Here is a 20781-nt window from a genome sequence, read left to right as displayed (position 1 = left end):
GCCTGGAGTGTCCATATAATTGCTATCACAATAAAAGTAGGAGATGCAAGGTACGACATGGCATCTGACACAATCGTACCGCCGGATGCTATATCAGACGCCAAATCGTACCGTGTCTCTCCTACTTCACGGCAGCAAGTTCAGGGTGTGATCATTATGCGAGGAAAAGAAAAAAAAAAAACACACTTCTTGATTGGAAAAGTGGGGGGTGCTTTCATTAGGCGAGTAAATACGGTAAACATGCAAAAAACAGTCTGTTACACAACCATATTCTATATTCAAATTGTGGGAACACTTTGATTCACGGTACGAGACCTCAAGTTTGCTGAAGTGCAGATAAACAGTTAGGACTAAAGCTATCACTGAGTGAATTGATGGCTTGCTCACTGAGCGAATTGATGGTTTGCTAAATAACAAGAAACACAGATTTTCTGTAGGTATAGATCCCATTCATTAGGAACTGCTGCTAGCTGTCATGGATAGAGAGATATCAAAGAGTAGCCACTTATGTCTATTGAATGAAACAAACATGCAAGCAACCAGTAAAAAAGTTCCTGAATTTGTTAAGGTTAAGCTGAAATAAACAATGAATAATGCATAAGCAAGTGGAAGCACTCGTGGCTACATGAGCACTACATGATTTCAAAGCATCTGACCTGCAAAGTATGTACTATGCCTATGGCTTTTACTTCTATAGGTTAGATCATAACTCCTTCAGTCACAAATTATGATGCACTGTTGATAAATGTGTCAAGGTTGCACAGTTTTATCCCAAGCAGCTGTAGATTCCATTTCAAAATATATATTCAGGGGGGTAGGATGAACCTTTCAGTATCTTTAATGAGTCCTTATAATTACAGTAAAACCCCGGTGATACGAACCCGGCTGGTACGAATTTCGGTGTGATACGAATTCGTAACATTCCCCAGCCGAAATACATTGCTCACAATACGAAAAAAAAAAAAATCGGCTGTTCCGAACGTGTTGCCGCGCCGCTACGGATCATACGAACGCGTGAGCAACAGCGGCGGCAGCCGAACCAGCGGGGCCACCGGCACAGCGGGATCTGGGCGGGATCCATACTCGCCAAGCAACCGACTACGTCACGCGGCTGCGCAATCTCTCATTGGTCCCCATGTTGAGCGGACCAGACCACATCACAGCCTAGCCATCACAGCCTAAGCGCAGCCCCGACGGTCAAAACGCTCCCTGCACTCGACGTGCTCAGGCGTTCAGTGGCGTGCGAAAACATTCCCAAGATCACGTGCGCGCACTTATACGCCTTTCAGAAGGCGATCGTTGACGATTTGGACAAGAAAACGTCCCGTTGATACGTTTTTTAAGGGACCGCAAAAAAAAAAAAAGCAAGAAAAAGCCGCACTTTCGCCCGAAAGGTGAAGCAACGGAAACGCAGCAGCAGCAGCAGCGAGAGAATTGACCTTTGCGCTGTCTCTCGCTTCAACGCGAACTTAACGTCAAAGACACAGCGCATACGAAGCTATATTGGCACTAAGTGCACTTTGTCAACATCGCAAATCATTTTGACGATAAGGTCCACACGGGTGCGTTGTATCTGCAACGTGCTGGTCGCTTGTTGAAACGCATCGGTCGCTTGTTGCAATGTGCAAGCTGGCTGCACCGCTAAATTTACGTGACCGCCACATTCATACGCAACGTAACGTCCTGGTACATTTTAGATTGGCGAAGTATCACGAGGAACGCCCAGTTATTCGAACGCGAAAGCATCTACGATGGTTAATTCGAACATACTGCGCACCGACAATGCTCTCAGCAGCGCGCCAAATCACGTGGCGGCGCCTCCGACCGGCATTACTTGGAGTTACTGTATATGGTAGCATATACAGTAACTCTAGCGTTGCTCCGACACCACCACAGAGCAAAAGCTTAGGCGAGACCCCTCAGCGCCGCGCGGAGAAAAAAAATGTCACAGTTTCGCCCTAAGGGCGAAGCAATGAATGCGATAGCAACACAGTAATGTCATACGAAGTAAGGTGAGCGGCTTTGGTAGCAATATGAATTGTAGTAAACATGAGCTGATTAAGTAAGCAGGTGTGCTGCGGCGTAAGTAGACCGACATGAAGAGAGACTCAATGACCACGAGAAGGCGCGTGTGAAACGGTGGTGTTGATGAGAAGCGCTTACCGTGGGCAGCGCGTGCAAAGGGACACACCTGTAGCGCTGCACTGCCGACCCGGGCAGCATTGCATGTGTAGCGTGCGTTGGAAAATGTGGCCCGACTATTACTAACTGATTGAACAAGCGTGGTGTGAGCGCGCACAAACAAACATGAATAGATCACACTGAATGACTGCAGACAACGACTGTCAAAACGCTGGCAGCAAGCGCATACGCCGCAGCAACGGGCGAAGGTACGTGCGGTCTATCGCTTCAACGGAAACTGAGCGGCGAGTGCACGGCGCATAAAGGCCAGAGCCGTGTGGAGATAAGCGACGGTGCGAGCGAGCGACGAGCGCGGTTGTTGGCAGAGTAGAAGTGCGCCCCGCCCCCCGCGGCGCTGGCTTCCCGCTTCCTTGCTTGCGCGTGGGCGACTGAGTGCGTTCGCTCTCCGTGATAGCGCGCGTCCCCGCACGCTTCCGCTCGGGCATACGGCGCGCGGCGAAGATTTTATCTATAGGGAACCTCACGGCGACGCCGACGGCAGAAATCCAGTTGAAGTGTCCATATAATTGCTATCGCAATAAAGAAGAGCTGCGGCGTCACAGCAAGGTCGCCGTTTCTCCATGGCGCTGGAACACGCGTGTACGTGCCGACGTCTCCGCCAACGCTGCGGCTGCAGCGTAGAGGGAAGCAACGGTGGAGGCCCAGTTCGGCCAACGCTCGCTTCAACAGCAGGAAAGGAAACTTCAGGGAGTGGGCTAAGCGGCGCCGGGCTGACGGGAGCGGCGGACGCGCACGGAGACAGTCGAAGGTGAGGGGGCTACGAAGGTGTTGAGAGGAAGGGCGAGGGGAGCCTCCGAAGCGACAGAGTTGCCGAGGCCAAATCCGCTTCCCTGCCGCCCTCCTCCCTCACCTGCGACAGTCTCCGCGCGCGCCCGTCGCCGTGTCGCCTCTTCCTCTTCACAACCATAATCTCTCTCTCTGGCCATGCCTGCGCCGCCCGCTCCCTGAAGTTTCGTTTTCTGCCGTTATCGCGAAGCGAGCGCGGGCAGTTTTGTGGCCCTCACTTGAGATGTGCTTGCGCGCCGCGATATTTCACGAATCGCACTGTTCGTACGTCGTGCTATGGTGCACGAATATTTCAAAAATAAGTCCTTCTTTTAATTAAAACAAATTTTGGGCCCCTTCGAGTTCGAATTATCGAAATTCGACTATACATGGAAGTCAATGGCATTTAGGTCGGTACCGCGAAAACGCGACGTAGCAGCCGGGAAAACGCAGCAGCAAGGAAGGTATCAATGGGATTCCACTATTAGAAATCTTTTCTGGTAAAAATAAGTTCATTTTTCTTGATATTGTGTTTGTTTTGATGATACGAATTTCGGCTGATACGAATATTTCACGCGACCCCGCGAGATTCGTATCACCGAGGTTTTACTGTACAGTGATTAAATCTACATTTACTGTATGCTCAGTCATGAGGCGTTATTGCACAAAAATAATTCAACCACCATCTTAAAGCCCATGCTCAATTTATTTATTTGTTGCACGCATAACGAGAAAAAAGACCCTACTATTTCACGACTGTCAACGGAACGTGACACATCGAAAATCACGTCAACATGGTAGTGCCGCTTACATTTATACTTGCCATTCTCTGCTGTGCAGCATACAATTCTAGAAGCGATGCCGACAACAAAAAAATGGCAGCACAGTTTTCAAGTGTCTACATTATAGGTACGTTCAGTTCGCCTGCACCACCTGAACCAGTTTGTAAGGTGCTGCACCCTGCCATTCGTTTCAGTGGTGCAGCAATGGCGCCCGCTGAACCACGCCGTTCGTTTCAAAAGGTGCAGGAAAGGTGCAGGGCTGCTTCATGATTTTGCTGCACCCAATCCACTGTCGGTGCCAGCTTAGTGCAGGTGTACAGGTGCGAAGCAGCAGCGCAGCAGACGACGCAGCATAAGGGCGCGAGTGCCAATAAAACCCCGCTTACGTACGTCTTATGTGTATACGCAAGTGTGGTGAATATTTACGCCCCAAAAGCCGATTGTACCTGCAGTTCAGGACCTCGCAAACTTATGCACTTTGTGCCCATTAGTCGGAAGTAACGCCTGCACCACGTCTGCACCTTAGCATTCGTTTCGAGAGTCACGCTGTGCCTGCACTGCAGAAATCGAGCTGCACAATTTCTGAACTTCTCGTGAACTGGTTCACAGTGATGCAGGCGAATCGAATGGACCTTATATATATGGTTTCAGTTTCATTTCGAAAACATGGCGTAGCTTTCAAACGTAGCCAAATACAGGACGCTCTCTGGGTTTTGGTCAAGAACTGGCGTCTGGCACTCTGCGAAGCACGTGGAACCGTCAATCTGGGGGCAAGGCCTTTGCACTATTCAAACGCTGAAACCTATAGGCAACTTCTAGGCTGCTGCAGATAGATTCGCCAGTTGTGAACGAAACTAGTTTTTGTTTGGAAATGTTCATAACAAGCTTTGCAAGAGGCTCACAAGTAAACGTGTTTGAAAACTCATCTACGTACAATCAAATTTGAATGCAGAAACACGCGCGATTAATTCTAAATTAAATTACAGGATTTTACATGCCAAAACCTTGATCTGATTACGAGGCACACCGTAGTGGGGGACTCCGCAATAATTTGTACCACCTGGGGTTCTTTAACGTGTGAATGATTCTAATGATTGATTATAATGACAGCGTGTCCAGCGAGAGTGACGTGGACACTGAGTGCCTTTTTCTCAGTTATCCGATTAGCAATATTCAGCAGAACAGAACAAGGTGTTCATTCTATTGTCTTTGCATTCTCTGCATAATTATTGCATGCATTTAAGGATAAATATTTTTGAATGATGTTATTTTTACTGAAGCTTCAATTTTTCTCATAATTTTCTAAGATTTCCTAAAATACTGGAAAAAAAATAAGTTTTTTTCCTCCCGTTAAAAATTTCCATAAATTTTGCATCCCTAGTTGTGTGTAGCAATACTCTCCACACTGAAGTGGAGTCAAACTGAGAAGGAGAAGGTTCATCATTCCGTGTGGGTGAAGCGACGCACTGAACAGGACAAAGCGGAGAGACACAAGAATACACAACACTCGCTGTGAGAAGGTTCAATTTGCCTGCAGTTTATAGTTTGTGGTTTCTTCCTTGCCTGCACTGGACAGAACTGGCAAAAGAAGTCACATACACAAAAGTGTACCCCATGAGTGAAGGGGACAAAAGAAAAGCTATCTGATCTCTGGTAAGCCACAAGGTTAGCAGTTGTAACAGGTTTTTCACATGAAGAAGTGGCCACACTATAGAGGTGAAACACAGGTGCACTCTGCAAGTGATGCATAAATGTCTACTTTATGCGCCATTATTCTTTTTGTAGAAGACCTAGAGTCCCTATCACTCAGATTTTCTTATTTGTTTTGTTTTCTAGGTTTAATGTGATGTCATCGCCAGTAAAAATGCGTTTCATGTCATCAGCATTAAATGCTGGATATATACAGGGTTGGAATACGCTAGTTGGAATACGCTAGCGCAAGACAGGGGTAATTGGAGATCGCAGGGAGAGGCCTTCGTCCTGCAGTGGACATAAATATAGGCTGATGATGATGATGATATACAGGGTGTCCCAGCTATCACGCAGCACGATTTAAAAAAAGAAGACCGACGTTACGTGAAGCAAGCCCAGTGCGTATTGTTTCCAGTGCAGTGGAGTAGCCACCAGTAATTTTTTCGTTACTGAGATTTAATTAGCTAATTGTAATTAATTATCTAACTCGAGAACTACTGTTCTAATTATCAAAGTGTCAATGAGGAAATTGTAGAGCAACATGAAAAACTCCCGATACAGCTTTCTGTTACTGAGTACGTGCTACATAAAAGTGTTTTTCCGAGCGTGCAAGAAGCCCGCGAATACACGCAAAGTGCCTCGAGCCACCAGTCGTGCGGCAATTCAGCGTGTATTCGCTGGCTCCTTTCACACTCGGAAAAACACATTTATGTAGCACGTATTGAGCAACAGAAAGCTGCATCGGGAGTTTTTCATGTTGCTTTACAATTTCCTCATACGCACTAGGTTTGCACTAGGTTTGCTTTGCGTAATGCCTTTCCTCTTTTTTTAAATCATGCTGCTTGATAGCTGGGACACCCTGTGTATATATATAAAGCTGAGTGGCTGACAGAAATGCCATCTGGTAGATAGAAATCGAAACGCTTTCGTGGCTCAGTGGCTTCTCAGGCCAAACAGCATAAAAATAAACAGCTGATCTCAATAAAATAGAGCTTTAGAATACGGTACCCAAGTCACACCCAAGTGTTGGGGGGCCCTTCGCACTCTTTTATGCTCGCTGTGCGTTCTTTTACACGCCCGGCGGTTTGCATCCCCAGTGCTTGGGCATCCGAATCTAAAACTTTCTAATAACGGCAAAACACTGCGAATACTTTATCCTTAGTGTAAGATGAGACAAAGCTGATTTTATCATTTATTTCTTGCTGTCACGGAAGAGAGCAAGTAGCAAGAGCAAATTCGGATCGAAGCGAGTGAACTTATTGCTGCAATGTTGTACAATCATGCAGTAACCAGCGGAAACCGACGGCCAGACTTTTGGGCGATAAGCGAAAATTTTTCAAGCAGCAGAAAATGCCACGTTCATGTGATGTCTTGGGATGCTGTCGGCCTTGTCTTGGCTTGGTTTCTGGCAGCGCTTTTGCATTTTAAGCAAAAAGTGATAGCGCTGGTTTTTGGGCGCCGTCTTAGTCCCTTACGGCAGTAAACGGCGGTGATGACGTGTGCAGCATCACGCCGCCTCACTCGTGGCAGGCAATTTGAATTGCACTAGAGAAATTCGGCCTCTTCAGTTATGATTTTCTCTAGGCCTAACTAAGTCTTTTCTTGGCACAAAACAAGCGCTGTGAGGTTTTTGGAATGGTGTTTTAACAGTCCACACTAACTTAATATTGGCCTTTAGTGTCCCTTTAAATGTGTGTGCCGAATCAGTACAACATGAAAGCTAAAATGATGCTCACTCTGGAGCATGGGCTAAGGTGCTCAACAAGAAGCATTTGTGACAAATGGTTTACGATGAACAATTTTGTCACAACTGATTATCTAATGCCTCCATGCCATTTACCTAGTCTTTACCATTGCTGTTATATAAACCACTTGCACCTGAATAGGATGAAATGTGCTACTGGTACAATTTGTTTCATGAAGAGCAATCCGCACTAAACACTATCTGACAAAGTTTTAATTAAAGGCCAAAGTTTATTTTTTTCAGAACCATTCTGCACTTGAAGAATGTGTAATGTGACTATAAGAGCATTTTTCAAGCTATATACTTATAAATAGTGTTAAGTCCAATGATACTGTGGTGCATAACAAACGCTTGCTTGCTGGAAATTGGTTACCCTGTGTTGGTGGTCAGGAGGGAGTTATGAATTTTTTTTAGATCATTTAAAAGTGGGTATAATGCCACCTGGAGGCCTTTTACTTGTAACACTGACACTTCACGTACTGAACTTAACTGAAGCAAATCGTTCACATGAGAGCTATGAATGCAATCAACCATGAACAGCTACATACCTGGCTGAGCATTTCGTTAGTGCAATTGTAACTCAAGTATGACCAAAAATCAATTTTCAATTAAAGTACAACTTGGCAATGTGCCAAAGGTGCACAAAAGAGTGAGTGTTATAGTTCATGTAGAAAAGTAAAACAAAGGCAACACTTTCTATGAAACACGTATATGGGATAATGAAGGCTGAGTGCTTCAACCCTTTAACCCACAAGCTGAGCCTGTATTTTGTAGTGATGCCTTTCCGATGCTAATGCCTTTTCGCGCTTTTCTCGCTTGTTTAGTGGCCAGAGCGACGGTCCGCTCACATTATCAACGGGATCAGCCGGCCATGACAGTGGATGATAAGACTAGTATAGAATAAAGCATAACGCATCACTACAAAATACCGGCCCTGAAACTGCACTCCTAGCAGTTAGTACCAATGTCAACAATAATGAAACCCATTTGTTGTGGCTGTAGTTTGCTTTCTCAGCTTGCTGGAAATTAGCAATGCTAGTCAATTCAGTCAGTCATCAGAAGGTAAACAAAAATTATATTAGGCAATCTGGCAGATATGTAAGGTTGGCAATATAGCCATTTTAAATTGACAGTGCCCATGTTAATAGTAACCCCAGCTTCTGCTGTCAAAGGTGTCCTTTAGTCAAGGAAATTTCACCTTCACCTAAAAACAAGAGCAGCAGTGGCAATTTGTGGTTCAGTGGCACAGGAGCAAACCTGAAAACAGGATGGAATGTGGAAGTCTTGTGTGCCCATGAAGGTGTTCTGGCTACTCTAAGCAGAAACTGTGAAAGGACATTAAGACCAGGACTGAGCACTGGCAACTAGTGCAGTGTGTGACATAGTGCATTCGAGCTCAGATGGGAGAAAAATGAAAATAAGGAAAGCAAGAGGCTTAACTATGGCCTGTAGGAGCTCGAAACAAAGATATCCCGAGAAATAAATGAAAGAAAATGTGTGCATACTCATGCATTCTGTTTATAAGTTGGAATTTCTGTCACCGTTATTATACAGTTGATCATAAATTCATAATTATTTAAAACTTACACATGTACTGAAAGAATGCATCTTTTTCAAACCAAATTTCTTTGTTTAAATATTGAGAGAACACGAATGATAAACCCTAGATGTAGAAGCATTTTCTAAATTAGAATCATACAAGCAAAAATGATTTTTTTTTCTTGACTGAGCTTAGGCATATGAGAGTTAGCATATCAGATTTTCAGAGAGCAACTTTTCCGAGTACCTATGAAAAATTGCTTTCATACTTTAAGCAGCTTTCCCCCCCTCCCGCTTTCCCCCCCCTTCCAAGTATCGCCCCTGTGCACCATAGGAAAGTTTCGAACTTATACCAAGTTTTTTATTTTTAACAAGTTATTTGCGGCCATTCACAACTTTACGGGTGCTAAAAAAACTCGAATTTTAAATGTGAGAGAATAAGGTGCACTGTGACACAACCAGGCTCACATGACTGTTCTGGTTAATCTAATTTTTCAAGCCACAGAAATTTGGAATCTTAAAATTTCATAAAGAGTGGAATTTTGATGAAAATTAATTTGCACAGGCAACCTCATACCATTCAACTAATTAAAACAATTTGAGTGGTTTCAAATATGACACATGAATACCTTATGATTATCGGGCTCTCTGCATGCAGTTAAAAATAATTAAAATAAATAGAGACAATTCAGGCAAAGATGTCTATATTTATAATACACTGCAAGCACACCTTGCTGGTTCTGCTGCTTCGCCAATTCTATCATCTCTTGCATGAACAGCAGGCCCTCCTGGGCATCCTCGGGGCTCTCAGCCTACAATCAAACAACCAATACAGCATTCATGACAGTGAATCCCCAGAGGGTAAGAAGAAAATCTATATACAGTGATGCACAAGAACGCCAGCTGCGACACTTGGGTTGCCAACTCACCCGTGCAGAAAGTTGGGATGGGTGAAAATGGGGGCACTTAAGGAAAAGAGTGTGCTGGTAAAATCTGCATCAAAAATTTTTAAAAGCATTTTGTCCGGTGTAAAACAATCCTTTTCTTGGATTCTTGCTGCTTACAATACAGTATTACATAAAAGCAATTGAGGAATTTCTCATACTTTAGGCAGATGTTCAGCTTGACTTTTTGAAGCTCCATCTTAATGTGCTCTACATGCTTGATTTCAGTCATCTCTCGAGAAGCTTTTCATTCCAGAAAAACAAAACAAAAAAACTATGCTCTCATCTTTGCGAGAATGTTACTGACATGAACAGAAAAAAGATTTGGCAAAGTTGAGGAGGTTCGGGCAGTTCGAAATCACATGCTCAAGATGCTGGCAGCAGTTGCACTGGGAGAGGAAAGTCAGTGTCCAAGTCTCACCAGGCCTCAACTGAGGGCAAATGGCTCTCCTGAATACCGCGGACCGACAATGCTCTCAGCAGCACGCCAAATAACACGGCGGCACCTCCGACCGGCATTGCTCCGACACCGCCATAGAGCAAAAGCTTAGGAGAGACTGCTTAATGCAGCGGCGGAGGCCCATTCCTTCAACGAAACTGCCCACGCCGGCAAACGCTCGCTTCCCGATAATGGCAGAAAACGAAACTTCAGGGAGTGGGCTAATCTGCGCCGGGCCGGCTGTACCGGCGGTGCCGGCACGGCGGCACGCGCGCATGGAGACAGTCGAAGATGAGGGAGCTGCGAGAGAGTTGAGAGAGAGGGCGAGGGGAGCCACCAAAGCCACTGCCACCGAAGCGGCGGAGTTGCCAAGGCCAAATCCGCTTCCCTGCCGCCCTCCTCCCTCACCTGCGGCAGTCTCCGCGTGCGCCCGCCCCTGGTGCTGTCCGCTCCCAGAAGTTTCGTTTTCTGCCGTTATCGGGAACCGAGTGTTGGCCGGCATGGGCGGTTGCACTCGATATGCGCTTGCGCGCCGCGATATTTCACGACTCGCACTGTTAGTGCATCGTGCTATGGTGCTCGAATACTTCAAAAATACGTCCTTCCTTTAATATGAACTTTTTATTTCGAACAATTTTTCAGGCCCCTTCGAGTTCAAATTATCAAGATTCGACTGTATTTGTTTTAATGAAATAACACTAGCCATTTAAACCACATTCTTTGTAGCTTACACCTCATATACTTTAGCTATGGTTCTGCCACAGCCGCTGGATATAAAAAAGAAAAAAAAAAGTGCAGCCTGCCGCGTGCATCGAAAACGGTGTCATCCACCGCTACGCTACCAGTCGGGGTCTGTTGTCTGGGATCGGCATAGGAAATGCATCAGGAACGCGCTTGGAACGCCGTCGCCCGTGGAAGCCGACGCGTTCCGTCCCCGTCAGCTAGTGCCGTTCGGCCCAGCCAAGCGGCCGAGAATGCAACTACGGATGGGACGTTCACTCCCATTGCAGCCCGCCTGATGTGACATGCCGCACTTTTTTTTTTAATCCAGTGGCCGTGGTTATGCTTATGGAGTCAGTATGAGCAACACAGTGCCAGCATATTAGGGCATTTTTTTTTAGCTGCACCAAAATTTTTAAAAATCGTCTGTGGCAGATATCACAATGCTAACCCTTGAACTAAATTACTTGATGAGGGGGACGTTACTTCCACGAGCAATCAAATACGTAACTAAAAAATGCTGGCTCTCCTGTAATCGAGAGTAGATGTAAGCATGAAATGACTACCATATGGCGTCTTTTGCTGCCTGTGGTGCCGCCGCCTTCAACCGCGTTTCTTCTTGCAACAGTTCAGCGTGCTCAACGTCTGTCGCTACTTTTTCTTCTTGTCGCGGACTGCTGGCCTTCAAAAGAGCACAGGCAACCTCTCTCTCTATCTGCCTTTTGAACGTCGCTATTGGAAATGACAAATAAAACTTTAGCATACTAGAAGTTACAGCTTGAATGATATTGTGAACAAACATTAGGAAGAAATTGGAAGCAATACATTTTGTAACTTGTTTAGGAAGTATCTAGCGCATGTAATACGGTCCTGTACCAAGGGTTGGGGGCCAGAGACTGCATTTTCCTAACTTTTGACTGGTTGCCCAGATGATCTCGTTTTGTTCTCGCAATTATGCATGGATGTTCTCATTTGAGTGCCCTGATAACAGCTCTGGCTTTATGCTCAAGGTCACTTGAAGGCCGCCGACAACGGGAGCTAAAAGCATTTCATGCTTAATAATTTAACTAATTCAGTTTTTAATAATTAAGTAAAGGCACATATTGTAATTAACAAATTCTAGCTAGTGAGTTTACAAAACATATCGACTTGAGGATGGCACCGATTTCGAGATATGCACCGGCAAACTTGCGGTAAAAATGCACTGTTGTTCCACTTACTTTTTTAAGAAAACGCCGTTTAATGAATTGAAGCACAAAAGCAACTGCAATGCAAATCTATTTCATTGCACACTTTGAAAATGAATATCTTGAAACTGCCATCATCCTGATAATTTGTTTCAAGTAGATATGTTTTGCAAGTTCACCGGCAACAACTCATAAATTGGAATAAGTGCCATAAAGTAATTAATATGTTAATTTGTGTAATTTTGTTACTTACTCCATTAAGCATTTAATTTCACATAGAAGTAATGCTTCCCTCGTTGAGTAATTTACAAGTGTTAGAATTGTCCTTCCTACAACAGGCGATTTTTAAAAATTTGGTGCAGCTAAAAAAAATAAAAATAAATAAAAAAAAAAAATAAAAACCACCTTGTCTTAGTGCTCAAAGATGGTCAAGTAGCTTCAGATGTTACTCATTAAAATGATGTGTGAAGGCAGTGCTAGAGTTTGCATTTTAATGTGTTTAATTTTCTTGCTGTTTAGTTTTTGTATATCAACTTTATTAAGTGTTCATTCTTCATACTAAAATAAACTGCCAGAATACACCTCCAAACACAATGGAGTTTTCACTCCAAGTAAACCATATAGTATGCATATTATATGCCATGACACTGTATCCAGGAGAGAACTTGCACCTTTTTCAACAGCTGCCCACATCAAATGAAGTTGGCAATGGTCCAGCAAGTCACAGTTAAAATTAAATATGATCTTGTGCATAGCATTAAAATGCGGGGGAAAAGAAGTCCTGCACTTCTTGAGAAAAAGTGTAAACAAATACACAACTTTGTTCCAACCTTTGTTTCTATCTTTCTTTCTTTGCCTGCTTCAGTCAGTCATAGCACACTAAGACTAAACAAAGCTATCCTACTGATTAGATCAAATGCCCTGCTTGTATAATTTATGAGTGCATCAGGCCTTGATTTTGTTATTCATCTTACTACTGCACTTTACTGTGTCAATGCTATCTTTGTTGTGCCATTTCACTTAACCAGGACAGCTTTTTCAATTACTTTCTTACTGTGTAGTAACAACCAAAGCCATAAAAGGCCTGGCTCTTGTGTGGGAACAAACCAAGTAATTTCTTAGTCCAAATATGAACAAGAACTTGCACTCCTTCAGGTAAAAAAAAGAAAAAAAAAAAAAACCTCCAATCCTTTTCTAATACAAACTACCTCATTGTCACACAGTTTAGAGCAATTTAATATGCACGAAAAAGGAACTTCTTCACCCAACAAAGCATGAAAAACGTGCATCAAGCTGTGCTACCTGCGCAGCGTTGTGGATGAGTTGAATGCGGCCGTCAGACATAAGTGTCACAAATACGCCCATTTTCTTGACCAAGTTCAGGTGTTCCTTCTTGTTGGCCTCAAATTGTGATGCATGGAGCCTCCTAGTACTTGAAAGGTAAAGAAGAGCAGAACGTTTCTTTATAAATGGCCAAGAAATAGTGAAGGCTTAACTGCTGCAAATGCATTGGCACAAGAATACAAGCTACAGTTTACAAATAATAGAAAGCACTGATCTCTTGATTAAAGTACGCATTTAAAAATTACCTAAAACTTGAATTTAGCAAGTGAGTGAATGCTAAAAGAGAGAGCATGAAAATGTAATAGAGCCTTGACACCGAATCATGCTGAAACACTGTTCTTAACTTATACCAAGTTATGCCATATCTTAGATAGTACATCACCGTTGCGGGGTTTGTGTCATTTCTGTGCTCTATAGGACAGAAAGCCCTTTTATTTCATGTTTACAGAAGGATTACAACCTCAGCCTGCGAAAATGAGCCAGCCAACAAATAATCTTCTGTTAACTGCCAGGTAAGAACACTGTCACATCAGTATAGATGTGGCATAGTTAATTAAATTTTAAATTTTGCTACATACCATGAACCAACTACTCTAGCAGCAAGCCTTCTTAATACCTCCAAGCACTGAGTTACGAAGTGTCCACCATAAATTGTATCGAGTGCAAATGTGGCAGTCTCAAGTAACTACTAATAACTACTCTGTTAGGGATTGTTCATGCAGCTGCTAGTTCTGACTATAAAGGCAGGTTTGTTTTGAAGTAAGATAAAACAGCCAACTGTTACAAACTGAAAGCGTCTACATAAACCAATTAAAAGGAACACTAAATACGAACATGTACCATGCACAGTCTTAATCAATATTTATTACATATTAGTACCTGGCCTAATTTTCTTCCATTATGCTCCTCAGTAAAAAATAAGTAGAAGGAAAGATACAATAGTGAATCAAAAATGAACCTATAAAATTTGGGATTGTAGATTCATCTCCTTCACACACACACACACACACACACACACACACACACACACACACACACACACACACACACACACACACACACACACACACACACACACACACACACACACACACAACCATGCACATGCACGCATGCAACCCCCCACCCACACGCACATGCATGCGCGTGCGCATACACACACACACTCACACACACACAGGAAAGGGGGTATGCTTATCAGACTTCACTTGAATGGTATGATAGTCTGCTGGGACTGATATATGAAGCAATTTAACAGCAGTTTATCAGTACTATTTTATATAGCTAAAGCCAACAGACCATGTCATGCAATATAAATAATTACTTCCAGATATAGCGCAAAAAAGTACACATACACGCAAAGAAGACACAACAGACGCGGACCAGTGCTTGTCCGCGTCTGTCGTGTCTTCTTCATGTGTATGTGTACTTTTTTGCGCTATATGTGGAAGTAACTATGTTAGACCAACTAGCTCAACAGACGGTCCTTCTGAAATATACATAACACCAGGCAGGTTTAAATGTTGCTTAAGTGCAATGAATGCAATAAGCATTATTTAATATTTTTATCACTGAATTTAATACTCAATAATGGCTTTGTAGCATAACTAGAACTGTGCCTAATAGACACCATGCTTAACCTTATACTTATTAAGTTAGAAACTGTCCTAATACAGGGACCCCTATTTAAGTTTCTTGTTAGAGTTACTGAGGTCCTACCTTTACTTATTTCATTTAGTAAATAAATAAACATTAGTGTACTATTTCTAAAATGATGCTTCCTAAGAAACAGTAAGGAAGTGATTAGGCAACTTGGGACATGGTAGCATGAGATGCTCAATACTGCAAGAGCCCCATTTTGGAATGGCCAGTTTCACAACTTTTGTTTTCTGTTTCCCATATGCCATAGTTGGTGATGTTTCAATAAAAAAAACATCAGCATGAAACCTTTTTTAGATCACAACATAGGTATGATAAAAAAATGTTTTAAGATACTAAAAAGACTGTTACAGCGCTTATCCCCTGGTATCACTTGGGAATTAGCTGCATAAGGACAAGAAGAAATTTAGTATGCAGAAATAAAAATAAAATAAAAGCTGAATGCACTATATTATTTACATGCACCATTCACATATCATAAACACTAAATTTTGCGGGCAGACCACACTTCTCAAAATGATGCAATGTTCCATGAAGACTCTAATTTGCTCTAAAGATGTCAGGTATGAGCATCAGACAAACGGTATGAGCTGTTATCAAGCTGTTATGAAACAAAAAGAAAAGCAAAAGCAGATAGTGTGGGTGTTTGTCAAGGCAGCCAAAGATGACGATCAAAGAGTATAAATACATGTACTACAGCACCAAGTGTTTAAGACCTAATTGCCACCATGTCTTATATAAATGTCACTTTTCACTTTCTGCTGACTAAAAACCTCCTTGGAAGCAACCAAAACAAGCATGGCACTTGCAGGCAGAAGTGGAACATGGAGGTACATATACAGGGGCCGTATTCTGAAATGTTTCACTTCGGCGATAGCTCGCCTAGGCAAACAATTTCGCCTTCAGGCGTGCGTTGATTCGCTAGTTGAGCAAAATTGAATGACGTTGGGCTGGACCAGCCAATCAGCTCATCCAAGTTTGCTAAAACAGCCAATCAGCGTGTGCCGTTGGCGGAGGCATGGCCAAGGCGAACTATCGCCAAAGTGGAACGTTTCAGAATACGGCCTCAGATATGGTGCAGGTTCTGATATGTGCATCTGCATGACAACCCTTAAGTGATTCAGTTATACAACTGCTTATTTTGCAAAATGTAGCCCCTCTACAGATGCAGTGTGAAGAAATTCTAGGCTATATATTAGTCTGGTAGTGTTTCAGATTGGCATTGTGTTGCACAAGTGCCAGACCATACCAAGTTTAAAGCCTTAGCTAAAAAACATAATAATAGTCACTTGTCTCTGAAAAGATTACCAAATTGGCTGTAATCCAGCCTTTTCAAATTACATGTGCAAGGCTCAAATTAACATATACACAAATTAATACACATAGCAATAACACAGCTCATACGAATAAGGGTTGAGAAGCAGGCAAGAGCATCACTGGCTGTATTATGAACAAAAGTACCAGCAGAAATGCATAAAGAAAACTGTGTGCCAAAAACAAGGAGGAATTACGGCACTCCATTGTGATCATGCATGTAAGCATTAAGCAAAAGGCTAAGCTGCTTCTGCAACAGGTACATGGCTCAGTGCACGCATCTGCCCCTTACTACTTACTCCCAGTGCACATAGTGCCTCTAATCCAATAGAAAAGTATGTAGACACTGGAATATCACAGCAGCAAACAATGAAAGACAATGCATTACTGTGTGTTTGGCCTCAACACTTTCCTTGTCTCAACAACAAATTTGGCAGCACAAACAAATTTACCAAGAAGCTTCACTGTCCGTAAAAAGCCACCAGAATGGAGCACTAGTTCCCTCAGGATCGGTATCAAGCTGGTTCTACTGTGTTATGTGTTCAAATGGTGGTTTCTGCGTCACAACACCAAAGCAGTGGCAAAATTCCAGTGCATTGCATTTTCAAGGCATGTTCAAGCATTTTTGGTGACCTACATTAAAGGAAGCCCTGCAGTGCACAGTCTCTCGCAATGTGCAGCTTTTTTGTCCAGAAGCTTTATTATTATTATCGTTATGAAGAAGAGAAGCATTTGCAGGAGGATAAGGCAGGCAGGAAGGCTTTATTGAAGGGCTACTCATGCAGGTAGCAGCGCGTGTCGTTTTGGAGGCAGGGCCCCACTGCAGCTGTTGGCTGGAAGTACCTGGAGGCCACTGTCGGACAGGCACCCTCGACCAGATTTTTGAGAGGCTGTCGCACAGTGTGTGCGTAGTTGCTCTTGGGGAACAGGAAGTGTGTGTTGGGGCAGCTATGTGAGAATTCCTCCTCCGGGGCGTAGAACATCATTCGTGGTGACTGCATCTGCAATCCCAGGTGCAACAGAGAAAAGGAGAGAACAGGGTATTAAACTCCCGACAGTGCTTTGACATTTCTGACGTCCTTTTATACTGCAGCCAGAGATGCGAATGGTGCAAGCGCCTGACTACTTTTTCCTAAAATGTAGTGAGATTAGCACACTTCTCCTAGCTTCACCTGTCGTCTAAAAGAAAGCGGTACAAGTCAAGAAATTTAATATATAATAAAACTTATCATCTTACAACAGTAACAAACCGTAGGAAGATCGACAAGATGGCAAGATGACTGCACCAAAGAACACCAATGCATGTGCACACAGAAAGAAATTGAACATGAATATCAATATTATGAAACCTAAAACAGGAAGAAACACGAAAGAAGCCAGCATGAGAAAAAAAAAAAAAAAAACAAGAAGGGAACAAATTCAAAAGACAGCAAAGCTTAGAATTTGAGAAAACAAGAGTCACTGCACAAAGAAAGAAATCGGTGCATAGGGCACATATAAACTGCAAATATTTACACCAAGAAATTTTACCTGTCATCACGTTTGCAAGGAAGGCGCCAATAAAGAGCTTGGCACGGGCATGCCAAGCTTTATGCTTTTTAAACCATTCCTTGTAAGTTGGTATTAATTTTTTTTCTTCACATTTGCAACGATGCAGTGGACTTGAAGAACACCTCCCTGTATTCACAAATTCACCTCTACTCCGATGTGTACTTTCTTTAATTGTGGTCACCCTTGACTCACCATGTCAAAGTGCGTGCGATTGATGCGTGCTAAGCTGAGTGGGAGAAGATGGGCTTCAGTGGTGAAGACAAAATGGTCCAGGTCTAAGGGCAGGTCCTCTGGTGACGCGAACAGCAGGTACAGGTACTTGAGCGTCTCTGCTAGCACAAACGAGTCCATCCTGTGTATAAGGAGCCATAGAACGACATCAGACAGGAATCTAAAATGAAGAGTGGACTAAGGCACTAGAGTGTTGTTGCTCTAAACCAGGAATTCTCAAACTTTCTGGCCTTAGAGAAACCCACCAGCCTTCCCAGAAAGAACTGTGGAACCCACTCTTCCCTCCTTCCATCTGTGTGCTTATCCACTAATTCACTATGACTGCCGCAATTAATTAATGGAATGGTTACATACGGTATATTACATAAAGATGAGAACAAAAAGAGCACAAATTACTCAATAATTTAAATGAGGTAAGTGTGGCTCTGCGCCACTTATGTCAGAGCCTACATTCTGTTGCACTTGCAAATGGAAACTGTAGGGTGTTTCTAGGTAACATTAGTCAGGCATGTCCAGATGGCATTAGTAATTTTCATGAAAAAAATATACCAAGTGCCTCACATACTAACTTGAAAAAAACTTAATCGTGCTACACATTAGATGAATGAGATCAAAGAAATGGTGTTCATGTTGGTCTCGAGTTACCCAGACAGTTTTGCGATTAGTCAGCTAATTAGTTATGGTAAATCATGCAAAATTTAAAAAAAAATTGTTTTAGGGCATAATTCATACATGAAAAGTTGAAGAGCATGCTCAGAAAGACCAAACAAAATTGCTTCCATGGGGTTATCTTTTATGTGGCTCCTTCTGCGCTATGAAAAAGCCGACAAAATATCGAAAAAAAGGTCACTGTGCTCTTGCATGTCTGGATGGCAGAACTCTCAATTGCTTTTCAGAAGAACAAATCCTGCATGTCTATTGCAAAATAAACAAAGTTATCGGCCATGATTTCCAGCATATGTCAGCCCCTTGGATGTGAAGATCAAAATCCGCCACGAACCTAAATAATACGAGGGAGGCCGGCACTGCACACAGATGCCAACACACTTGCCAGCTTTTGACGGGCATGAGAGTTTCGTTCTTTAGAAAAACGATTGAGAGTGCTGCAATCTAGACACACAAGAGCGCAGCAACGTCATTATTTTTTCATATTTCACAGGCTTTCTTCAGAGCACAGAAAAAAGAACCATATAAAGGATAACATCACAGAACCAGCTTTATTTGGTGTTTCTGAGCACACTCTGCAACTATTCAAATACAACTTATGCCCTGAAACAAAAAATATTAAAAATTTGAAATAATTAAGCACAACTACTTGGCTGACTAATCAGACGAAAAGAAATTGTCCAAGTAACTCAAGATGACTACAAACAATAATCCATTCATCTACAAGTTACATGGAACACACAGTATGTTGCTCCTTTTTCTGCTGGAACATCAAATCCATGCTTCGTTCTTCAACAAAAAAATGTCACAGTTTTACCTGAAAGGCGAAGCATCAATTGCGATAGAAAATTATTAGACAGCTATACGAAGTAAGGATAGTAGTTTATAAACTTCTAAACATTCTTTAACTAACCAAATTAACAAGTATGGTGTCACGCACACACAGTCAAACATGAACACAACTGACTCAATGACCGAGGACACTTGCGGTCAAAACGCTGGCGTCAGGAAGAGCGACAACAGCAGCAAACGAATTGCCCTTTATGCTGTGTCTCGCTTCAACGCGAACTAAGCGGCGAGAACACAGCGCACATGAAGCAATCAGCCCTCGGTGCGCATAGACTCTGTACCCACCACAGATCGCTTTCGACATAGGGCTCTCTCAGCCACATCATACGCAGCTGCCGCCGGAGTAGAACATTACCTCCTACTCCCTCCCTTTGCTGCATTACCCATGATGGAAGACGGTGCACTTCCTCCCAGCCTTCCTCCCTTGCGCGTGCGAGTTAAAGCCACAATACTTCTTGGCTCCTCCTCGCACGCTTTCACTCAGATCCACAGCATACGGTGCCCGGTTGCAATGTTCTCGCTCTTGGGCTTTATACAGAACATCACGGCAACGGTGACTGCGGTAATTCGCCTGGAGTGTCCATATAATTGCTATCGCAATAAAAATACTTTTCCAATGGAAAAAAATTTCAGAAGTTGCCATTGCCATACACACCACTTTCGTCTCTTTCACAAATATTGTCAATTCCGGTAATTATTGCTCAAAAATCATACCTTGTACAGACATTATATTCCTTGAAAAATATGTTTGCAGGAAATTGTGCAGCAGCAATCATTGAAAGCAGTTGAATTGCGGGGCAGCCGTATTTTGTACTTCTCGAAGCTATTGATGGATGGATGGTAGCACTTGTCGGTTTATCTGAGCATGGTTAGATATGTTACCAATACATGGCAATAGTTACCTCTGTTGCTTGAACGTACTTTTGTGTGCTTTTGGTTTTTTATATCATCTCGAGTCGCAGAAGAAATGGTGGCATCCGATGGCGAGCGTGCTCTCTACGAGCGTGAGATACTGAATATTCTCTTTGACAGTGACAGCGATGACAAGCCTTATGACGACTGAACTTTCTCTGAGCCTTCTTCTGAAGAAAGTGAACCTGACAGTAGGTCTGACTCGTATTCACCAGAAGGCGACAGCCCATGCTGGAGTGCT

General features: G+C 43.1%; 1 protein-coding gene across 1 annotated transcript in view; it reads right to left on the bottom strand.

The window, feature by feature from the left end:
* The window catches only part of LOC119436524 (ER degradation-enhancing alpha-mannosidase-like protein 3), a 118470-nt gene that overhangs the window by 17097 nt on the left and 80592 nt on the right, over nt 1-20781 (bottom strand). The window contains exons 14-17 of the mRNA XM_037703393.2: nt 18075-18234; nt 17175-17332; nt 13317-13446; nt 9455-9536 (exon numbers count right to left, since the gene is read on the bottom strand). Of these exons, the coding sequence (XP_037559321.1) occupies nt 9455-9536; nt 13317-13446; nt 17175-17332; nt 18075-18234 (530 nt within the window). The remainder of the gene's footprint in view (nt 1-9454; nt 9537-13316; nt 13447-17174; nt 17333-18074; nt 18235-20781) is intronic.

Source organism: Dermacentor silvarum, chromosome 1 (genome assembly GCF_013339745.2).
Source record: "Dermacentor silvarum isolate Dsil-2018 chromosome 1, BIME_Dsil_1.4, whole genome shotgun sequence".
In the NCBI taxonomy this organism is placed as follows: Eukaryota; Metazoa; Arthropoda; class Arachnida; order Ixodida; family Ixodidae; genus Dermacentor; species Dermacentor silvarum.
The sequence above is the reverse complement of the archived record's forward strand: the minus strand, read 5'-3'. Positions and strand labels throughout refer to the sequence as shown.